This window comes from Bos grunniens, chromosome 6 (genome assembly GCF_055505025.1).
Source record: "Bos grunniens cultivar Pamir isolate PY7600 chromosome 6, Bosgru_T2T1.0, whole genome shotgun sequence".
Lineage (NCBI taxonomy): Eukaryota > Metazoa > Chordata > Mammalia > Artiodactyla > Bovidae > Bos > Bos grunniens.
Window position 1 is genome coordinate 81,860,728 of NC_141170.1, and position 17,822 is coordinate 81,878,549.

A 17,822-nucleotide genomic window follows, 5' to 3' on the forward strand; every position below is an offset into this window, starting at 1 on the left:
CCTGATCCTGCCAGAATCTGAGTTATTCCCATTTCGCCTTCCCTTCATCACCATACTTCTTGAAAGAAGAGTCTTCACTGCTTCTTCCTTTTCGTTACCATTGATTCACACCTTAACGCTTAAGCCTTTGCTTTTGCCATCTCTCTCAGAAGCTACTGCTGGGCTTGTTCTATTTGCCGATCCACTGATCCATTGCCAGCCTAATCCTCATCAACCCCTCTGCAGGATACAGTCTTGTTGGTTGCTTGTTCTTTTGACTTTGGTGAGTGATAGTGAAATAGAGTTCCTCTTAATTCTACAACTCCCTTCCTCTCTCTTATTTCCAGGTTCTATATTCAGATCTCTATCTTTTCTTTCTTTATACTCTCTCCTTTGGTATTCAGATGGCTCCCATTCTCTTCTCTGTTTGATGATTCACTGTTTCTTCAACAAATATACTGAGTGTTAACATGTGCCAGGCATGTTCCCAGTGAATTCTCCCTTTTCTAGAAATGCCCTTGGTGCTGGCTGGAGTGAAGAAGCAATGTTCTGTCACTGCTAACATTCGAGTGATAGAGGATGAGTCTGCATGCTACCTGTAGCTCCCGTCATTCAAAATGCCCCAAACTGAACTCATCACTTTCTTGTTGGATCTGAACTCCCTCCTGTACACGGCACCACCATCTTTGAATTGCCCAAAAAGAGACTCAAGGCATTTTTCAGAGGTCTCCTCTCACTTGCCCCAACTTCCAAATCAGTGCCAGGTTCTGTTGACAGTCACTGCCATGGCCGTGTCAGTTCTCCCTTTTCCTTCCCATCTCACTGCTCTAGTTCAGGCCTCGTCGCCTCTTGATTCTTGTAGGGACAGCTGACTCAGCTGTGTTGGGGTCCGCGGGACCACCCCCAGGTTCAACAAGTTGCTCGAAGAGCTCCCTAGATTCAGCATATACTCACAGCTACGGTTTATTGCAATGAAAGGGTATATGCAAAAGCAGAGAAAGGGACAGGCACGTGGGGCAGAGTCTGGAGGAAACCAGGTGCAGTTTGCAAAGGTCCTCTCCCAGCGGAGTTGCAGGGACATGCTTCCTTCCTCCAGTAACACACTGACAACTCATAGGAAATGTTGTCTGTTCAAGATGCTCATCAGACACTTGGTGCCTGCCCTGTTTTACTGGGTGCTGGTCACATACGCAGGCTCTGCCTGGCATATCCTCAAATCCCAGACTCCCAGAAGCAAAGCAGACATGCAGTATAAGCCACCTTGTTTGTATAGAAGCCTAGGTACCTCAAGCCACTGTTTCTGGCCAGAGAAAGTGTTTTATCAGTGTAGGGAGCTATTTACCACCTAAATTCCATATAGCAACTGAGGACCAACCTTGCAAGCAGGGCTTTTTAAGAAACGGTGGTCTAAGACCCGCTATGTTGACTCTTTTCTGCCTGTGAATTCTCTGTTCCTCACCACGTCAGGCTTGTCCACAGCCACCAAAGTAACCCTGTTCTATGCCTCCCAGAAACCTTCACTTCGGTGACCCTGTGAGGCCTGCCCCTCACTGCCTGACCACAGTCTATCTTTCAGCCTTCTCTTCTTCATCATATGGGAGCCAAACCAAACTACTGGCAGATACCTTGTACTTCCTTGGCTCTGCAAGGCTCGGGCTTAAAAATACCATCCCCATCTCCCTGTGTAAGTCTGAATCCTGCTTACCTTCCACAGCCTATGTTCAACATGTTTTCTTCCCAAATCCTTCTCTGATTCACATTTCTCTTCATCACTGAAGCTTCAAAGACTAGCTTCCCTCAGATTGGTCCAAGCAATCTCTCTGTGCTTCTTCTTTGGTTCTTATTATTTGCTACCTTGTATCTTCATGGTTTAATTACAGCTTATAAATTTCGGAGAGAAAGGATCTTGGTTCATCGTTCTATCCTCATTAATGCCAAAGGATCATCTGCTTCCCAAGAGCCTCTATAAATGTCTGTGGATTAAATTCCCGATGCTCTGTGGAGTCTCTCTTAGTTCAGTTGCTGCCAGTGGCACTTGATGAATTTGTACCTGTTTTGGCTGGAATTTTTGGGAGGCCTCAAGTCATCTAGTCCCAAAGTTACCCTGGGAAGGCAACCATATCAGCTGAGGACTAATAGAATAGACCTCTGAATACAGACACTTCTGGGGTAGGTTTCTGACTTTACTGTAAAAAGATTTGAGACAGAACTGACCTCACTAAGCCTCAGGGCCCTTATTCCTAGAAGGGGGATAATAGCTGTTTGAGAATTATGTAAGAAAATGCAAAGCACTGTGGAAAGCACATTACCCAGCTTGATGAGACTTGCATTTATTTTTTATCAGTACCTATTCTATCTTATCAGGAACCAGTTGTCTCTGTAATTGCTCCAAGTGTTCCATTGATTTTACCTGTTTGTTTTGTTTTTTAATTAGTTGGATCTACACAAGTGAAAAAGACTTGAATGGGAGTAGCCACTGGGGAATGATTGCAACTTATAGTGGAGCTGGTTATTACCTGGATTTGTCAAGAACGAGAGAGGAAACAGCCGCTCAGGTTGCTAACCTCAAGAAAAATGTCTGGCTGGACCGAGGAACCAGGGCAATTTTTATTGACTTTTCAGTGTACAACGCCAACATTAACCTGTTCTGCGTGATCAGGTGTGTATGAAGAGCACTCATTCCTTCCGGTTCTGTGTATTTGTAAAAACATCCTAGTCTGGATTTTAAGCCAGAAAACCATTGCCTGCAGTTGTCTGCATGAGGATGAAAACCAAAAGCTTATTGGGATGGGGACATTTAGGGGAAAGGAGTTAGGTTCCCTGAATATTGCAAGTTAGGAAGAACCTTAAGTCTGGTCCAAGTTTATCCCAAAGCTGGAACTTTCTCAGATAAAGCACTGTGTTTTGCTAGCGTTTATCCTTTCCCATTATGAAAATGCTCTGTTACCAAGGAGCCCTGGCATCAAAGCTTGTCTCACTTTCCTGAGTTTCTCAGTCTCATACGATGCCCCGCTACCAGAATACAAGCACAGTAGTCAGGGGCTGTGCCTGGGTTGAGCAGGATACCTAGGTATCTGCTCACACTTAAAAAGATTTACCAAAGACACATAAAGTTCCTTCTACCGATTCTGTAATGTCGCCATCGTGACCACTCTGCTAATAGTGAGGAAACTAACAGAAGATCTCACTGGCTTGTTTGGGCCTCTCATTCATCCATTCATTCAACAAACCTTTATTAGACACTTAGTATACGCCAGGCACTGTTCAAATCTTTTGGCATGCATCAGTGAACAGAATAAATTTCCCTGTCCTTGTAGAGCTCACATTCAATCAGGAGGAGATAATAAATGATAAACAATAAACCAAAGAAACAAATAGCACGTTAGAGGGCAGTGTGCTATAAAAAAGCAGAACTCTGGAGATTCAGCATCCACCCACTTTAATCCTCCTTGTGAACATGGTGCAACATCCAAACACTGCCAGCGTGAATTACTTGCACATATGTTTGTGCTGTCCGTGTTGTGTGCTCGATCGCTCAGTCGTGTCCGACTCTTGTGACCCCACCAGGCTCCTCTGTCCTTGGAATTTTCCAGGCAAGAATACTGGAGCAGGTTGCCATTTCCTACTTGAGGGGATCTTCCCAACCCAGGGATTGACCCACATCTCTTGAGTCTCCTGCCTTGGGAGGCAGATTCTTTACCACTGCGCCATCTGGGAAGCCCTGCACATATGTTTACCCACCAAATAATAAGGATAAATTGTTGTAGTAGCTTTATTTTTGAGACTAAACTCAAACTCTACATTATATAGCCAAGTGGATTTTCCCAGTCTTTGTATCTAACAACTTTTATCACGTTAAATCACATTGTGATTTACATCAAATCAAGTAATAGATATTACTAGAAATGAACTAAAATTTGCTACAGTTATTATTGAACATCTAATGATTCTAGTGAGAACAGAAAGAGGATAAACACAAGCAAGCAACTCTGATTGACATTTAAGGAAGTAACATATATATGGAAGGTTTAAATGAATATGTCTCACTTCCTTCCCACACTTCAAGAGTGAATCTTATCAAGGCAGTTGCTTCATTTTTCTGCCTCATTGTTGCCTCAGTATCTGGAGGGGTTGACCATGCAGAACCAGAACGGGCAGAGAGATGACTCAGCACACAGAGGCCACTTCCTGCCCTTGCGAGTTTACACTGAGGCTGTCACAAGGCTCTTCATTTCAGTATTGCTCTCTGGTTTGTGGTTCTCACTCCTACTCTCTAGCACATCAAATAGGAAGGAAATAGGATACTGATACTATGAAGGAAGGAAAATGTTTCACACTGCTTTGACCAATTCTAATTTGCTGTAGTCCCTGCGTGTACTTGAGTGTTGCTCATGCTTGAACCTTAGATACTCAGGTTCTAGAGGTCCTGTCCTGTCCATTCTGTAGTGGGAGAGAGAGTTATGCCTAATAGCTGACTTTAGGTCTTTTAAAAGGTCTTTTTTTTTTTTGATATCTTGGTTATTATAGAACATGCTGAAAGGAACAAAGGAACATGGGTGTGCGGATACCTCAAGTTAAGGATCTAGAGAGTCTATTTCTAGTGTAAAGGGAAATTATACCATTAAGTGAATCATTTAACCTTCTCACTGTGACACCTGCAAAGGTGAATTTGGCAAGAAGCATCTTCATTTCAATTATGATAAAGCACTAAAGACCAGTGCTTTCAGTGTGAGTGTAAAAACATATGTTACTCTTTCGGACAATCAGACATTTACTAAGCACCAATTCACTATAAGGTTCTGGGAAGTTCCAATAGCAGAAAGGTTTTCCTAAGCAAATATTCAATGCTGATTCACCAAATGCATGAATGAGAAACTCGGTCCCTTTCTTTATCTGTATACAAAACAGACATCCTACTTCTCAGCAGGGCCATAGGTGTTTTGAATGATGACACAAACTTCTTATGTTCTTCATGGCCCATTTGAATGACTTACATTTAATAGAAGTCTGAGAAAGGCTTGTTTGATTAATTTCTGCATTTAAAAAACAATTATACAGCATTCTGAGTAGTATGACTACCAGAAAAGTAAATGGGAGACTGAGGAGAAATAATCTCTTTGGGAGGATTTGGGAAGACAAGATTTGTTCTTCTTGTGACATGGAATTCTACAAGGAGGGGGTTAGTGGCTGTGATAAGAACATTTTGTCACTTGTTTGGAGTGACTTGTGGTGGTCATCCCAAACTAGGATGGCTAGGGCTTCCCAGGTGATGCTAGTGATAAAGATCCCACCTGCCTATGCAGGAGATGTAAGAGTTGCAGGTTTGATCCCTGGGTTGGGAAGATCCCTTGGAGTAGGAAATGGCAACCCACACCAGTATTCTTGCCTGGAAAATCCCATGGACAAAGGAGCCTGGCGGGCTACAGTCCATGGGGTTGCAAAGAGACACGATTGAGCGCACACACACAATTGGGGTGACTTGTGGTTGCAGTTTTATTACCTTCTAGTGTAGGAACAGAGTAGATGACTGCATCATACATTCTTCCCTGACTGCATCCATGTGTTGTTTTTGATGTTATTGTTTTAATTGTTCTTATTACAATGCAGGTTACTGATCGAATTCCCAGCAACAGGAGGTGTGATCCCATCTTGGCAATTTCAGCCTGTAAAGCTGATCCGCTATGTTACAACTTTTGATTTCTTCCTGGCAGCCTGTGAGATTATCTTTTGTTTCTTTATCCTTTACTATGTGGTGGAAGAGATATTGGAAATTCGCATTCACAAGCTACACTATTTCAGGAGTTTCTGGAATTGTCTGGATGTTGTGATCATTGTGGTAGGTTGGAGAACAACACCAAATCTCCTCTCTGTTATAGAAGCGTGTTAGAGTCTCTGCTGTCCTGACTTTTGTGGGTCTTTATCTTCCTGAAGGAGAATCTAAAATTCTCCTCTGTGATAACAGCTTCAATGTTCCTAATTGTCTCATTTAGCATGAGTAACCCTTCTGCCTATGACGTGAAGAGGCATTTACAATAGGCTGTCCTTTGGCCACACTAATAATAAGAATAGCTTATTGATTCATATTTGGCTTTGGCATGCCGTATGAGATGTGGGAGAGATTATAATGTTTTGCTTATTCTGTTTTGGTAGTGGTGTAATAGGTACATTTGCAAAATCCTACACATCATAGAATTTTAAATATTTGGATAAAAATAAATACAAACAGAGTTCTAACACTTTCTTGTCACTTGCGTTGACATCATGGAATTTGAGGCTAGTTTTTTGGCTCAGCAGCCACAGAATTTTGCAAATATTTTCTTGGAAACTGGCTTCCCTATGCTATTGTTGTTATTTTTTTTAACTCAGTACTGACAAGACAACAATTCAGACAATGTGCTTTTATAAGTACAGGAAACAGTTACTGGAACCCTACTTCTCCTTTGAAACCTTTTCTGACCCTGTAGAAATAGGGCATGCTTTCTGTGAAGCTTATATCAAAAAAAGAAAATTCTTCTGTAGATAGAGATGAGAATCTCAAAACTCAGAGTCACATAATGACCCAAACTCTCATAAATTCTCTTTCTTCTCTTTTCTCTCTCATTCTCTATTTTGAAGGAAGAGTCTCAAGGAAATTCAGTGTCTTTCTATGATATGATGTTGATGGCCTTCCCTGGTGATTCAGCTAATAAAGAATCCGCCTGCGTTGCAGGAGACCTGGGTTCAATCCCTGGGTTGGGAAGATCCCCTGGAGAAGGGAACGGCTACCCACTCCAGTATTCTGGCCTGGAGAATTCCATGGACTGTATAGTCCATGGGGTCGCAAAGAGTCGGACATGACTAAGAGACTTTCACTTCACTTTACTTCTGTCTTTTTATAAACATTTGCCCTGGGCAGAGCTAAAACAAAGGGTACCTAGTTAGAGTTGGTAAAACTTATTTTTAGATTCAGTCAGTCAGTCTATGCAGAATACACTTATCAGTGTATTCCAAAAAGCTCAAAGGAAATATTCCTACCACCAGTGCAAAAAATACTAGGTGCAAAAAATACTAGGTTAAGACTGGGACTCCTTTACAGAGAAGAAAAGGAAGGTGGTGAGGTGGTCTTTTTCATCTGTGGTTGGCAGCCAGTCAGGTCTTGACTCTGATAATCACCAAGACAGCCATCCCAGCAAGGGCTGATGAAGTGGTCTGTGACCATGAGAAGAGAGAGAGAATGAACAGCAAAGGTCACAGCACTTGCCGCAGCCCAACTGCCATGGATTCAGGATCTACGTGAGGGCCAAACATTTATGGTTGGCCCTTAGCACTTTCCACACATACACGTCCATCCAGAGGTGATGAATGCAAGTAGGGCCCAGTATTCCCCTCAAACCTGGTTTATAGCCCAGAACCAAAGCGGATATGAAGAGTTGTATGGTCGTGAGTTAAAGGGCAGAAACAGGCAAGGGGGCCCTCTGGGCTACATCCTCCCACTGCAAGCCTTCTCAAGCCCTCTGTGCCCATCAGTCCCACCATCTAAGACCAAGCTCCTTCTTTCTTCTCACGAGCACTCCTTCTAATATGTCTCGATTTACCCTTCACCTGTGTTGTGTGATGTCAGCTTCTTCGAAGGTTTTTGTACTATTTGTCTTTGTGTGTTTATTTGCTCTTGAACCAGAGTATAATTTTCTTGAGGACAAAGTTGGTACTTCTTACTTCCATTTGTTCCTCTTGATCCCTACCACAGTGCTGTAGGTGCAGATATCCATGTATTTGTTGAATAAAGGAAAGGATAGATGGCTAGAGAGTGAGGAAATAGCCCCACAAATGAAAACAGAGAGTGAGATGAGGCCTGAGAAAGCAGAAGCGTAAGTGATTTAAAGGAAGGTGGCAGAAAAAAACAGAAGGCGTTCCTGTGTGATTTGTTTTGTAATAAAGTGACATCTCGGGTGTGTGCACATACACGTGTTCTCACTGAAATTCTGTTTCTAACTAAGGAAGCGCAAGTAGTGTATTGTTTCACTTTTTATGGCAGTGCTTACCGCTTTCTCTCTGGGTGTGTGAGTGACTTTTATGAATGCCATTGGGTGAATAGAGTGGTGAGCCCTAGAACTAATACACTGGTGAAGGAAAATAAACTAGTGATTTTAAGGTGAGCTATAGATTTCTAGAACACTGTAATAAAATCTTTATTTAATCTTTTGTTTTCCAGCTATCAGTGGTCGCTATAGGAATTAACATATACAGAACATCAAATGTGGAAGCTCTGCTACAGTTTCTAGAAGATCAAAATACTTTCCCCAACTTCGAGAATCTGGCATACTGGCAAACACAGTTCAACAACATAGCTGCTGTCATAGTGTTTTTTGTCTGGATTAAGGTAATTTATAAATTTCACGTTCAGATTTTTAATATTTTTTCTTCTTTTTGTTAGTGTGAGTCACAGAAAGTGTTGAAGGACCTGAATTTGCTTCTGTGGCCAAATTGAAGTAGCCAAAGCTGCTCCATGTATTATGACTGAAACAAACGAGCAGGACTCTCATGATCCTTTATCTTCACTGTTGAATGAGGCTCCTGGTTTCTTGCACTCTTGCAAGAACTGTATTTGTAGGTTTTGTTTAATAAATGTATTAAGAGCCCTTTTCAGTGTGTCTGCTGGCCTAGGGCACCTGGCTATACAGAGACAGAGACAGGTTCGAATTTTACCTGATGTGGGGTGACCAGGTGAAGGAAAAGGAACTAAGAAAGGGGAAGGATGGGGAAATGGAGGGGAGAGAGACTGCATTGGAAATGTTCTCTGGAAACAATGCCTCCTTTCCAGGTGGAGGTCTTAGGGAAGCTTTACCTAGAATTGAGGTTGGACAGACACCTCCTCCAAGTAGTGCCTTCAGGACTCATTTCCTTCTTCTCCTAAAGCATCACATGCATTTCCTTGTATGTGAAAGCGTGAGTCATGTCATATACAATAAGCCTCAATTCTGGAGATGCAGGAAATTTTAGTTCTTAGACAGCTGCCAGACTGTCACCAGTTAAGTTTTGTGATTGTGCCATCCAGATAGTAACTGCTATTAGTCACAAGTGACTAGATTTTAATTTAAAATTTAAAGTTGTATTGAAGAGCACCTTTATAGAGGGGACTTTGCAACAGTTACTTATTTTTTGGAATGGTATTCATAGCTAGAAGGCCTGAGATTTATCAGGGGGTTTAGACCTTGTTCTGAGTCTCTCATGCCATTTTTTCATTTACATATTTGTTCAAGAGAAACTATCACTAACATACCAAGCCATTATCACAAACTGTAATAATAATCACAATCTCATAGAAATACTGCTGGGAGCTGTATTAAGTAATGTTACAACAACCATCAAAAATGTCTTGTTATGGCCAGAAACAGTTTATAAGAGGTCTTTAAGTAAAATGCTAGATATTTTCTTTCAGTATGTGCCTCAGGCTAAGTGTTTAATTTAGTGCTTCACCTGTGAATATTTCGCTCCCAAGACCATGGGAACCATTAAGTTCTTTAAGGCAGGGATCAGAACTCTCCTTCTGATGGATGTCTCCATGTCCTTCCACCAGGGCTCCTAGCTAGAACTGTGTGGGATTCGTGCCCTCTGGGCTGGAGCTGCCCACTTTGGGCCGCGTCCTCAATGCCTCGTCTACACAAATGCACAACGTGGCTGTGCAGTCAGAGCCTGGTGCAGATGCTTACTCTGTACCCTGGCCAATGCCTGGCACACAGCTGATGCCCATTAAATAACAGTTACTAATATTCAATAAGTATTTTCTGGAGTTTTTTTAACTAGTGTTTTTTTTTAGGTTAACTCTTTTTGTTTTTGTTGGACTATGGTTAATTTACAGTGTGTTAGTTTCAAATGTGTTGCAAAGTGATTCAGTTATATATATATTCAGATTCTTTTCCACTATTCCTAGAGAAGGGAACACTGCCCACTCCAGTACTCTGGCCTGGAGAATTCCATGGACAGAGGAGCCTTGCAGGCTGCAGGCCATGAGGTTACAAAGAGTTAGACACGACTGAGCAACTTCCACTTTTCCTTCATAGGTCATTGCAAAATATTGAGTGTCACTCCCTGTGCCTTACCTAGCTAGTTTTCATTTGTGCGTTTTTTCCCTTTTATTTTAGTCTTTCTAGGGGAAAAATATCAATGATCATTTTAATTATAATTAAACTTGTTTTCTCTGTGTTTTAACCAACGTGTGAAATATAAGTGACATGAGGGCAGGGGCTTTCTTCTGTTCACTGGTATATTCCCAGCTCCAAGAACAATGCCTGGTATATGGTAGTCCCTCAACAAATGGTTGCTGGATTTGAAAAAAAAACCAAAACACATCTTTTTTGTCTCTCTCTTTTTTTGTTGTAAAATATACGTAAAAAGTCTACCATTTTAACTACTTTTAAGTGTATAATTCAGTGGTATTAAGTATCTTCACAGTGTTGTGAACCATCACCACCCTGCATTTCCAGAACTTTCTCATCATGCACGCTGCAACCTTTTTATCCGTTCAACACTAACTCCCCATTTCCCTCTATCCACTCAACACTAATTGTTTCTCGTTTTCTGCAGCTCCTGGGAACCTCTGTTCTCCTTTCTGTCTCTATGAATTTCCCTACTCTAGGTACCTCATATAAGTAGAATCATGTAATATTTGTCTTTTTGTGTGTGGCTTATTTCACTTAGCACAGTGTTTTCAAAGTTCATTCATGTTGTAGCATGCATCAAAATTTCATTCCTTTTTAGGGCCGAATAATGATCCGTTGCATGTATATACCACATTCATCTGTGGTATATTTTGTGGTAATGGGTAATGTGGTATATTACCCATTCATCTGTGTATATTTCCCCTCTCTTTTGCAGCTCTTCAAATTTATCAACTTTAACAGGACCATGAGTCAGCTCTCTACAACCATGTCTCGGTGTGCCAAAGACCTCTTTGGCTTTGCAATTATGTTCTTCATTATTTTCTTAGCATATGCTCAGTTGGCATACCTTGTCTTTGGCACTCAAGTTGATGACTTCAGTACTTTCCAAGAGTGTATGTAAGTATATATGAAATTAAGAAGACAAATTTAATCAGAGAAAACACTGCCTTCTCAAGGTTAAAGAAACCTTCACGGTGGCTGTGTAACTACCAAATATTTAAAAGTAGTGGTTTAAAATGAGAATTAATTCTCTTTTCAAAAACATTAACCCACCAATGCAATTATGATAATAATTTCTGAAATGCTAATGTTTAAAATAGAGCCTAAAAATACCATAGTAAGATATAGAATAACAGTTATCATAAACCAGCTCTGTCCCAAAGAATGAGGTCTTCTCAACACTAAATGCAAATGGTAGCATTTAAGACACAATTTGGCTCTATTTTTATACCTGTCAAATATTGTTGCCATACATTTAAACTTCAGCTTATTTTCTAAGAAAAAAAAAGCTATTTCTAATATTCAAGGAGAAGCACAAACCAATACAGGAATTTTCAGGTTTTGTCCCCAAATTCATAAACATAATATTAGAAATAGGTAAAGTAGCCAGTATCAGACTTCCATGGCCTGTACAAAGAAGTTAGTTAGGAAAGATGATGGTCATGATAATAGAAGTTAATAGGGCTTTGTGTACAAGAATGCCTAAATAATGGCACTGTTTCATGAAAGTTGGGAATGGAAACAATTTTACTGATTAAGACCCAGCATCTGGCAACACACAGCTGTTCTTGACCCTACTTTAAGTGCATTGAGAATATTGGATCTTCAAACACGTACAATTTTGGCTGTCCTTCAAAAATCTTTTTTTCTTAAGAGATTTTAAATTCATATGCAGGGTGACCATTGTGAAGATTTAGAGTTATCATCTTTTACCTAGATTATATATTAAATTCTTATAGTCAATTGCTTTATAAGTCATCTAATAATAATTATTACGTTTTCTTTTTAACCAAATGAAAATAACATATTTTGCATGAAAGCATATTATTTTTATTCTAGAAGGCTTTTAATTGCTCATATAAGTAGCAAGAGTTTTCCCAAGGGGTTGACAATTTTCTGTTATTTGGCAGCTTTCCACATTGATTTTTAAAAAAGGTTCAAAAGTATGAAATTATCTTTTGAGCAATGTTATGTCAAAAGAATGCTGGACACTCTTTGTTTTTGTATTGTGGTGTTGTGTTTTGTTTTGTTTTTATAGCTTCACTCAATTCCGTATCATTTTGGGTGATATCAACTTCGCAGAGATTGAGGAAGCTAATCGAGTTTTGGGACCAATTTATTTCACTACATTTGTGTTCTTTATGTTCTTCATTCTTTTGGTATGTACACTTTTGTTTATAGTGAGGTGATTTAAACTTCATAAATCACCATCATAAATCATCATCTCTTCTTTTCTTTCACACTTTATTCTCTATCAGTTTTTTAAAGACCTGGGAAGTAGAAAAAAGTAAATATTAGAAAACATGTTTTGTTTTATTTCTCATTCATTCACAGTTTTAAGTCTTTACCAAATATCTTTTCCATGATCTTTCATCTATATATATGTACTCAATTAAAAAAAAAGTAAATCAAGTGCAGATTTATAGTTACCTAAAATAGTGCTTTGCCTAAGAAGTAGAATATGCTTACACACTTCTTTTTTTTAACACAAATGTCAGCACTTTCATGATCACTTGCTTGCATGACTTTTCATTTCTCTCCTTCTTCTTTTCTTTTTTAAAAATAGAAAATGACAGAGCAAGCCAGATGCAGGGTACCAGGAGTGACCTTTGAGTGAATTGTTGCTTGTCGAGGTCAAGATAGGTTGTTTTAACTTATTCATGTTTCATATACCTAGAGACTGCATGCAAAGAATATTTCAAATTTTAATTTAAAACTAAATCTCACAATGAATGGGAGTTGTTTTAAATTTTATTTTCAAAAATATTCCTCTTATTCTCTTGGTTTGGTACAAATTCAGGTTTTTAGCATTTTGGCCTTTAATTAAGTGTTTTTGAACGGCATTTTGTTCTTCACCTTAGCATTTAAACATTTATTTGTCCACTCCACTAAGTATTAAGTTAGCTTAACCTGGGCTGTGGGTATTTTTCATTTTAAACACTATCACTTAAGATTTTCCTTATATTAACTATATCTTAAGAAAAAACAATGTTTCCATTTTTTGATTTTGTAAAGATCCTTTGTATAAAGTTCATTAATTCAGTTGAGGAGCTCCAGAGTTGGTCCAGTTATTTACTGGTCAAGTATATGGTGTTTACTGATTGAAAATTAGATGTACTTTAATTGGACTGAAGGAATCAGGAATAGCACTTACATCTTGCTCTCTGTACGTATCATGATTAGTTTTAAACTTAAGCCCCTTAAAAGTTTGTTTCCTGTAATATATCAAAGAAAAAAATAGAAAAGTAAGCCTTTGTCACTCTCTTACATTAGTAATATTTTGAATTCTGAAGCATCTGAATCCCAGAGTCTCTACTAAGAGAACAGAAGTCAGGAATTAAGAGTTCTGCGGCAGACCCTTTAGTTGACTTCAGGCCACTAAGTTTTCTCTGTACATCAGTCTGCCAGAGAGAGACATGATCATGGCAATTGGAAATGCTCAAATGCGGACATATTTGAATGTTGGCTTCTAACAGGCAGTGCCTCCTAAATTGTTCAGTCATTTTATCAGATCAATGCCTGGAACATGAAAAGCTCTTAGTTTTTGTCTTTATACTGAGATATTTATTTGTACTACTTCACAAAAAGGAATTGTTCTCCCTGTACCCTCCAGAGAGAGGGGAGGCTACTGTCAATACCAGTCTTTTTTTTTAATTCCCTGTAAATGGCAAGCCAAGGGCAGGGCTGATCACCATTCTGAGATGACTGCCAAGTGTTAATCTATTGCCCTCACTTAAGAAACCACAGTGGTGTGAGCTGGAGCAAAAGCCCCTCCATCAACAAGGAAAGACCTCCTATTCAAAGTCCGCCCCTCAATCAAGTGACACAGAATGGAAAGGCCATGAACTTCCTCTCCCACACCTTCAAGAACCATTCTAGCCACTTTCCATTTTTTAAAATCTCTTCAGAAGACGCACACTATAATCCATTTCAACTGACATTTGCAGGCATTAGTTATTGATCATTTGGAAAAGAGACATAAAACATTAGATGCCTGTGTGGGAAGAATGAAGGTGGGTTACAGTCCACTGACTGCAGCTGTCTGCCCTTATTATTGAGCATTAAGCCACAAACTTCTGTGTATTTCATATTCTGTTCTCATTTCTGATACAGAATCCTAAATGATATTCCTCCTTATTTCATAGAGATTTAGTAGCTCATTAAAATAATGGAGCTCTGATTTGTTTCTTCATCAGTCATCAATAAATATTTTTGGAGCCACCACATTTCAGGCAATATACTGGGTACTGGGAATGCAAGTAGTAAGGAAAATAGATACCAACCCCTCTCTTCCGACGATTCTGTGGACTTGTATGGAAAACAGACATAATACACCACTGTATAGTCACAAACCATAGTTACATGCTAAAAAGGAAAACCAAAGGAAGAACACGTTAAAGAAGGACCTTATCAGTTAGGTGTGATGCTTTGAGAAAATCCACTGGAAACAGGCATTGGAAATGCAAGTCATTATAGTGGGGGAGAGAAAAGTCAGGAAAATGGACTAACCACTACTGAATGATAATAATAGCTGTAAATAATGGAGCACCTGCCATCTGTTAATTCTGTCCTAAGTCCTTTACATAGATGAGCTTATTAATCCTTACCACAGGTCTGTAGTGGAGATACTACTATTTCTCCCATTCTATAAATGCAAAGACAAATCAATTTTAGAATGAAGAATGGAAAAATGAATATAGTCTTGGCAGCGTCAAGGTAGAAACCCAGGTTTGCTTGCCTTCAAAGTCTGTGTCTTTTCCACTGAGCTTTTCTTGACTTATGTTTTCTGCTAGGCCTACCATCTTTCTATTTGTGGAGGTCTTTTTAACTGCTTAAAATATGTTCTGCAAACCTCAACTATTATAACAGTATTTGAAATAAGCATAGACTCCACTTGTCTGGCTTGACTACTGAAGTTTGAGAACCTATTTAGAGTTCTACACCTCTAATAATTTATGTCAAGTGAAAAATGTACAGAACATAGATAAGCAAAAGTAATAAAATACCCCACCATTCCTAGGTAAATACATTAATATTTTATTGTATTTCATTCTTGTCTCTTTTTGAAAAATATTGCATTTGTAAGTAAGAATATATATTGCATTTTTATTTGCCATAACAAAGGAAAAACCAATTTTCCCAAAGAATTTGGTAGCAAAACTATTAATTGATGACTTCTTGAAACAGATTGTTTTTAAAAAAAGGTCAAATGTGTCAAATTTTAGATTGATGTTTACAAAATATATATAGGTTTCTTCTTTAATCTCTAAATTTCTTTGATTTACAAACAGAATATGTTTTTGGCCATCATCAATGATACTTACTCTGAAGTTAAATCTGATTTGGCCCAGCAGAAAGCTGAGATGGAACTCTCGGATCTTATCAGAAAGGTATGACAAGCCCTAATTCTCAGAATCATTTTATTTTCTACATGAAATAAACGTTGTTTCAGCCAGATTGCCAGATCAACATGATCCACTGACACCATTTAAAATAAAGAGTAGGTGGTTTGTTCCAGGAATAAGTTACATGTTCTCTATGTTGGAAATAGGGATAGATACACTGCTATCTTGGATTTAAATTCTGGGAATCCTTTAATGCCCTAGAATTGAATTCTCAATAATCTCTTGCCTCTTAACAGCTTAGCTGCTGGGTTCATCCTCTTTATTTATTTTGACACCTTCTCTAGTCAGCTCTCACTTTTAGATCCAGAGTTCAGAATAAACGGGAAGAGAAGATTATATAAAGACATTTCCCCTTCTTCTATCTTAATTTTGATTTTTTAAAAAAGAAAAGTTTTAGAGGCAAATATTTTGTTGTTCACACTTTACCCTTGACCTTCCAGGGAAGTTTTTAAATAGTCAAAGGAAGAAGTCCTTGGATCAAGTACACAGCCTAAGGTCCTGAGAACTTTCACCTATGTACCTTCTCAGGAAGTGTTTAATTGTTAAATGGAAGGGCAGGACAGGAAAGCTGGGCAACTTTGTTCTTCTCCATGTGACTTCTTTACTTGATTTGAAGTATAAAACTTTAGCAACAACAAATAACTACATCTGAAGTACACAGCTTGTTGCCAGTCATCATCCTGCTGGATACAGTGGTTCCTTGACCATAATATTTTTCTGTTTGGTTCAAACCACAGGACAATGTTGTCTGTGAATCATGTTGAAACAGAGAACTTCCGCTTTGTAAAACAAAGACCCCTGGACAAGACCTAACATTTGTGTTATCCTGAATTTTACATAACAGTTGATTATATTCCAGCAAATCCCCAGGGTAATTACAAGCAGTCTTTACTTTGCTCTTTGGGTATGATGTGCACAATTTCAGTGATTTCAGTTAAATAACACCAGCCTTTCAGCACAGTTCAAATTTCAGTTATTGCAATATACTGACTGAGAAGTCGCATACAGTACAGACTTCACTTTCAGTTATCACAGTATATTTCAGTTATCATAGCATGTTAACTGTGAATAATAGCAGAAAGGACAAACTTCACTACCAGCTCTGTAAGTCATTACATAAATAACAAATGTGCCTCATCATCAGTGACTCATAATGTCACTTCTTTCAGAGTCAAAGGTTGGTCCCTGAGCATCTGCTAATCAGTTTATGCACAAAGTTTATAGTCATATTGCCTCCTTATCTCCCAGTGATAAACCCATGTGACATTTTATAAATATGCATAATTAAAGGAGAGAATAGGCCAGCAAAGAAGAAAGTACAGCAAAGAAACAAAGAATGATAACACTGGAAGTGAAATTAAAAACATTGGATTTTTAGAAGAAATACATAGCTGGCCATTGCTACGTTGACATTTGTTGACAATTGTTGACATTGCTACCTCTCAAGAGCTTGAGAGCAGCCAGAAGGACTAGTGAAGGCATGTTTATCAACATAAATGAAGAAAGAGATTGTGACAAATAGGATGAAGATGTCTTGATGCTGGCAACTAATTTCACATTAAAGGGACTCTCAGAGATATTTCACGACTTCGGAAGTGCAAGGGATAAGATATTGGAAGCTGATCCAGGTTAAGAAAGGGTTATAACTCATCAAGACGTAGAAAAGATGCTCACTTAATAGTGTATGCTGTATAGTAACAAGAAGAAGGCAATGATTGTTTGGAATACTCTGAATAAGTTTTTTACAAAGAAATAAAACTTCAATGTTTCTATTGTTTAAAATGTCAGTGTACTAACATAATCATTTTACTCTTTTTTAAATTTCCTCATAGATTTGTAGCCTACACCGAGGGAGTTTTTAATGTTTTAACAAAAATTTCAAAGGTCACAAAACAGTTATAATTTTTCCTGTTGATTAGTTAACATTGCTTCACACAGTTGTACTGTCTCGTACAGCCCCGCGCTGTTGTGTATAGCAAGGACTGCGGTGTATAGTGAAAAATCCTCATCTCCTTGTCATTGAAGTGTTTGTACACCCATGAAAGGAAATTATCAACTGTAAGATAATATAGAAAATAATTAATCTATGACTCAGGTTTCTTAGTTTTCTTAAGAAATATTGCACATTCCTACATACTCTGAGGCAGACAGCTGAGGAATGTACTGACTTTCGTCCTGTACACTGAACTTGAATACAAACCAAAAGATCCCTAGTTCTTCTTCATTTACTGAAAGACCTGACTCCTCCCACACGAGCGTCATGGAAAACTCGGGATGCATTTGTCAGTCATCCCACCCG

At 38.8% G+C, this 17,822-nt stretch overlaps 1 protein-coding gene across 2 annotated transcripts in view; it reads left to right on the plus strand.

Annotated features, from left to right (window-relative positions):
* The window catches only part of PKD2 (polycystin 2, transient receptor potential cation channel), a 58,765-nt gene that overhangs the window by 33,181 nt on the left and 7,762 nt on the right, over window positions 1-17,822 (plus strand). For both annotated transcript variants that reach the window (XM_086406369.1, XM_086406370.1), the window contains exons 5-10: window positions 2,414-2,638; window positions 5,587-5,815; window positions 8,171-8,338; window positions 10,834-11,015; window positions 12,157-12,277; window positions 15,410-15,508. In XM_086406369.1, the coding sequence (XP_086262495.1) occupies window positions 2,414-2,638; window positions 5,587-5,815; window positions 8,171-8,338; window positions 10,834-11,015; window positions 12,157-12,277; window positions 15,410-15,508 (1,024 nt within the window). The remainder of the gene's footprint in view (window positions 1-2,413; window positions 2,639-5,586; window positions 5,816-8,170; window positions 8,339-10,833; window positions 11,016-12,156; window positions 12,278-15,409; window positions 15,509-17,822) is intronic.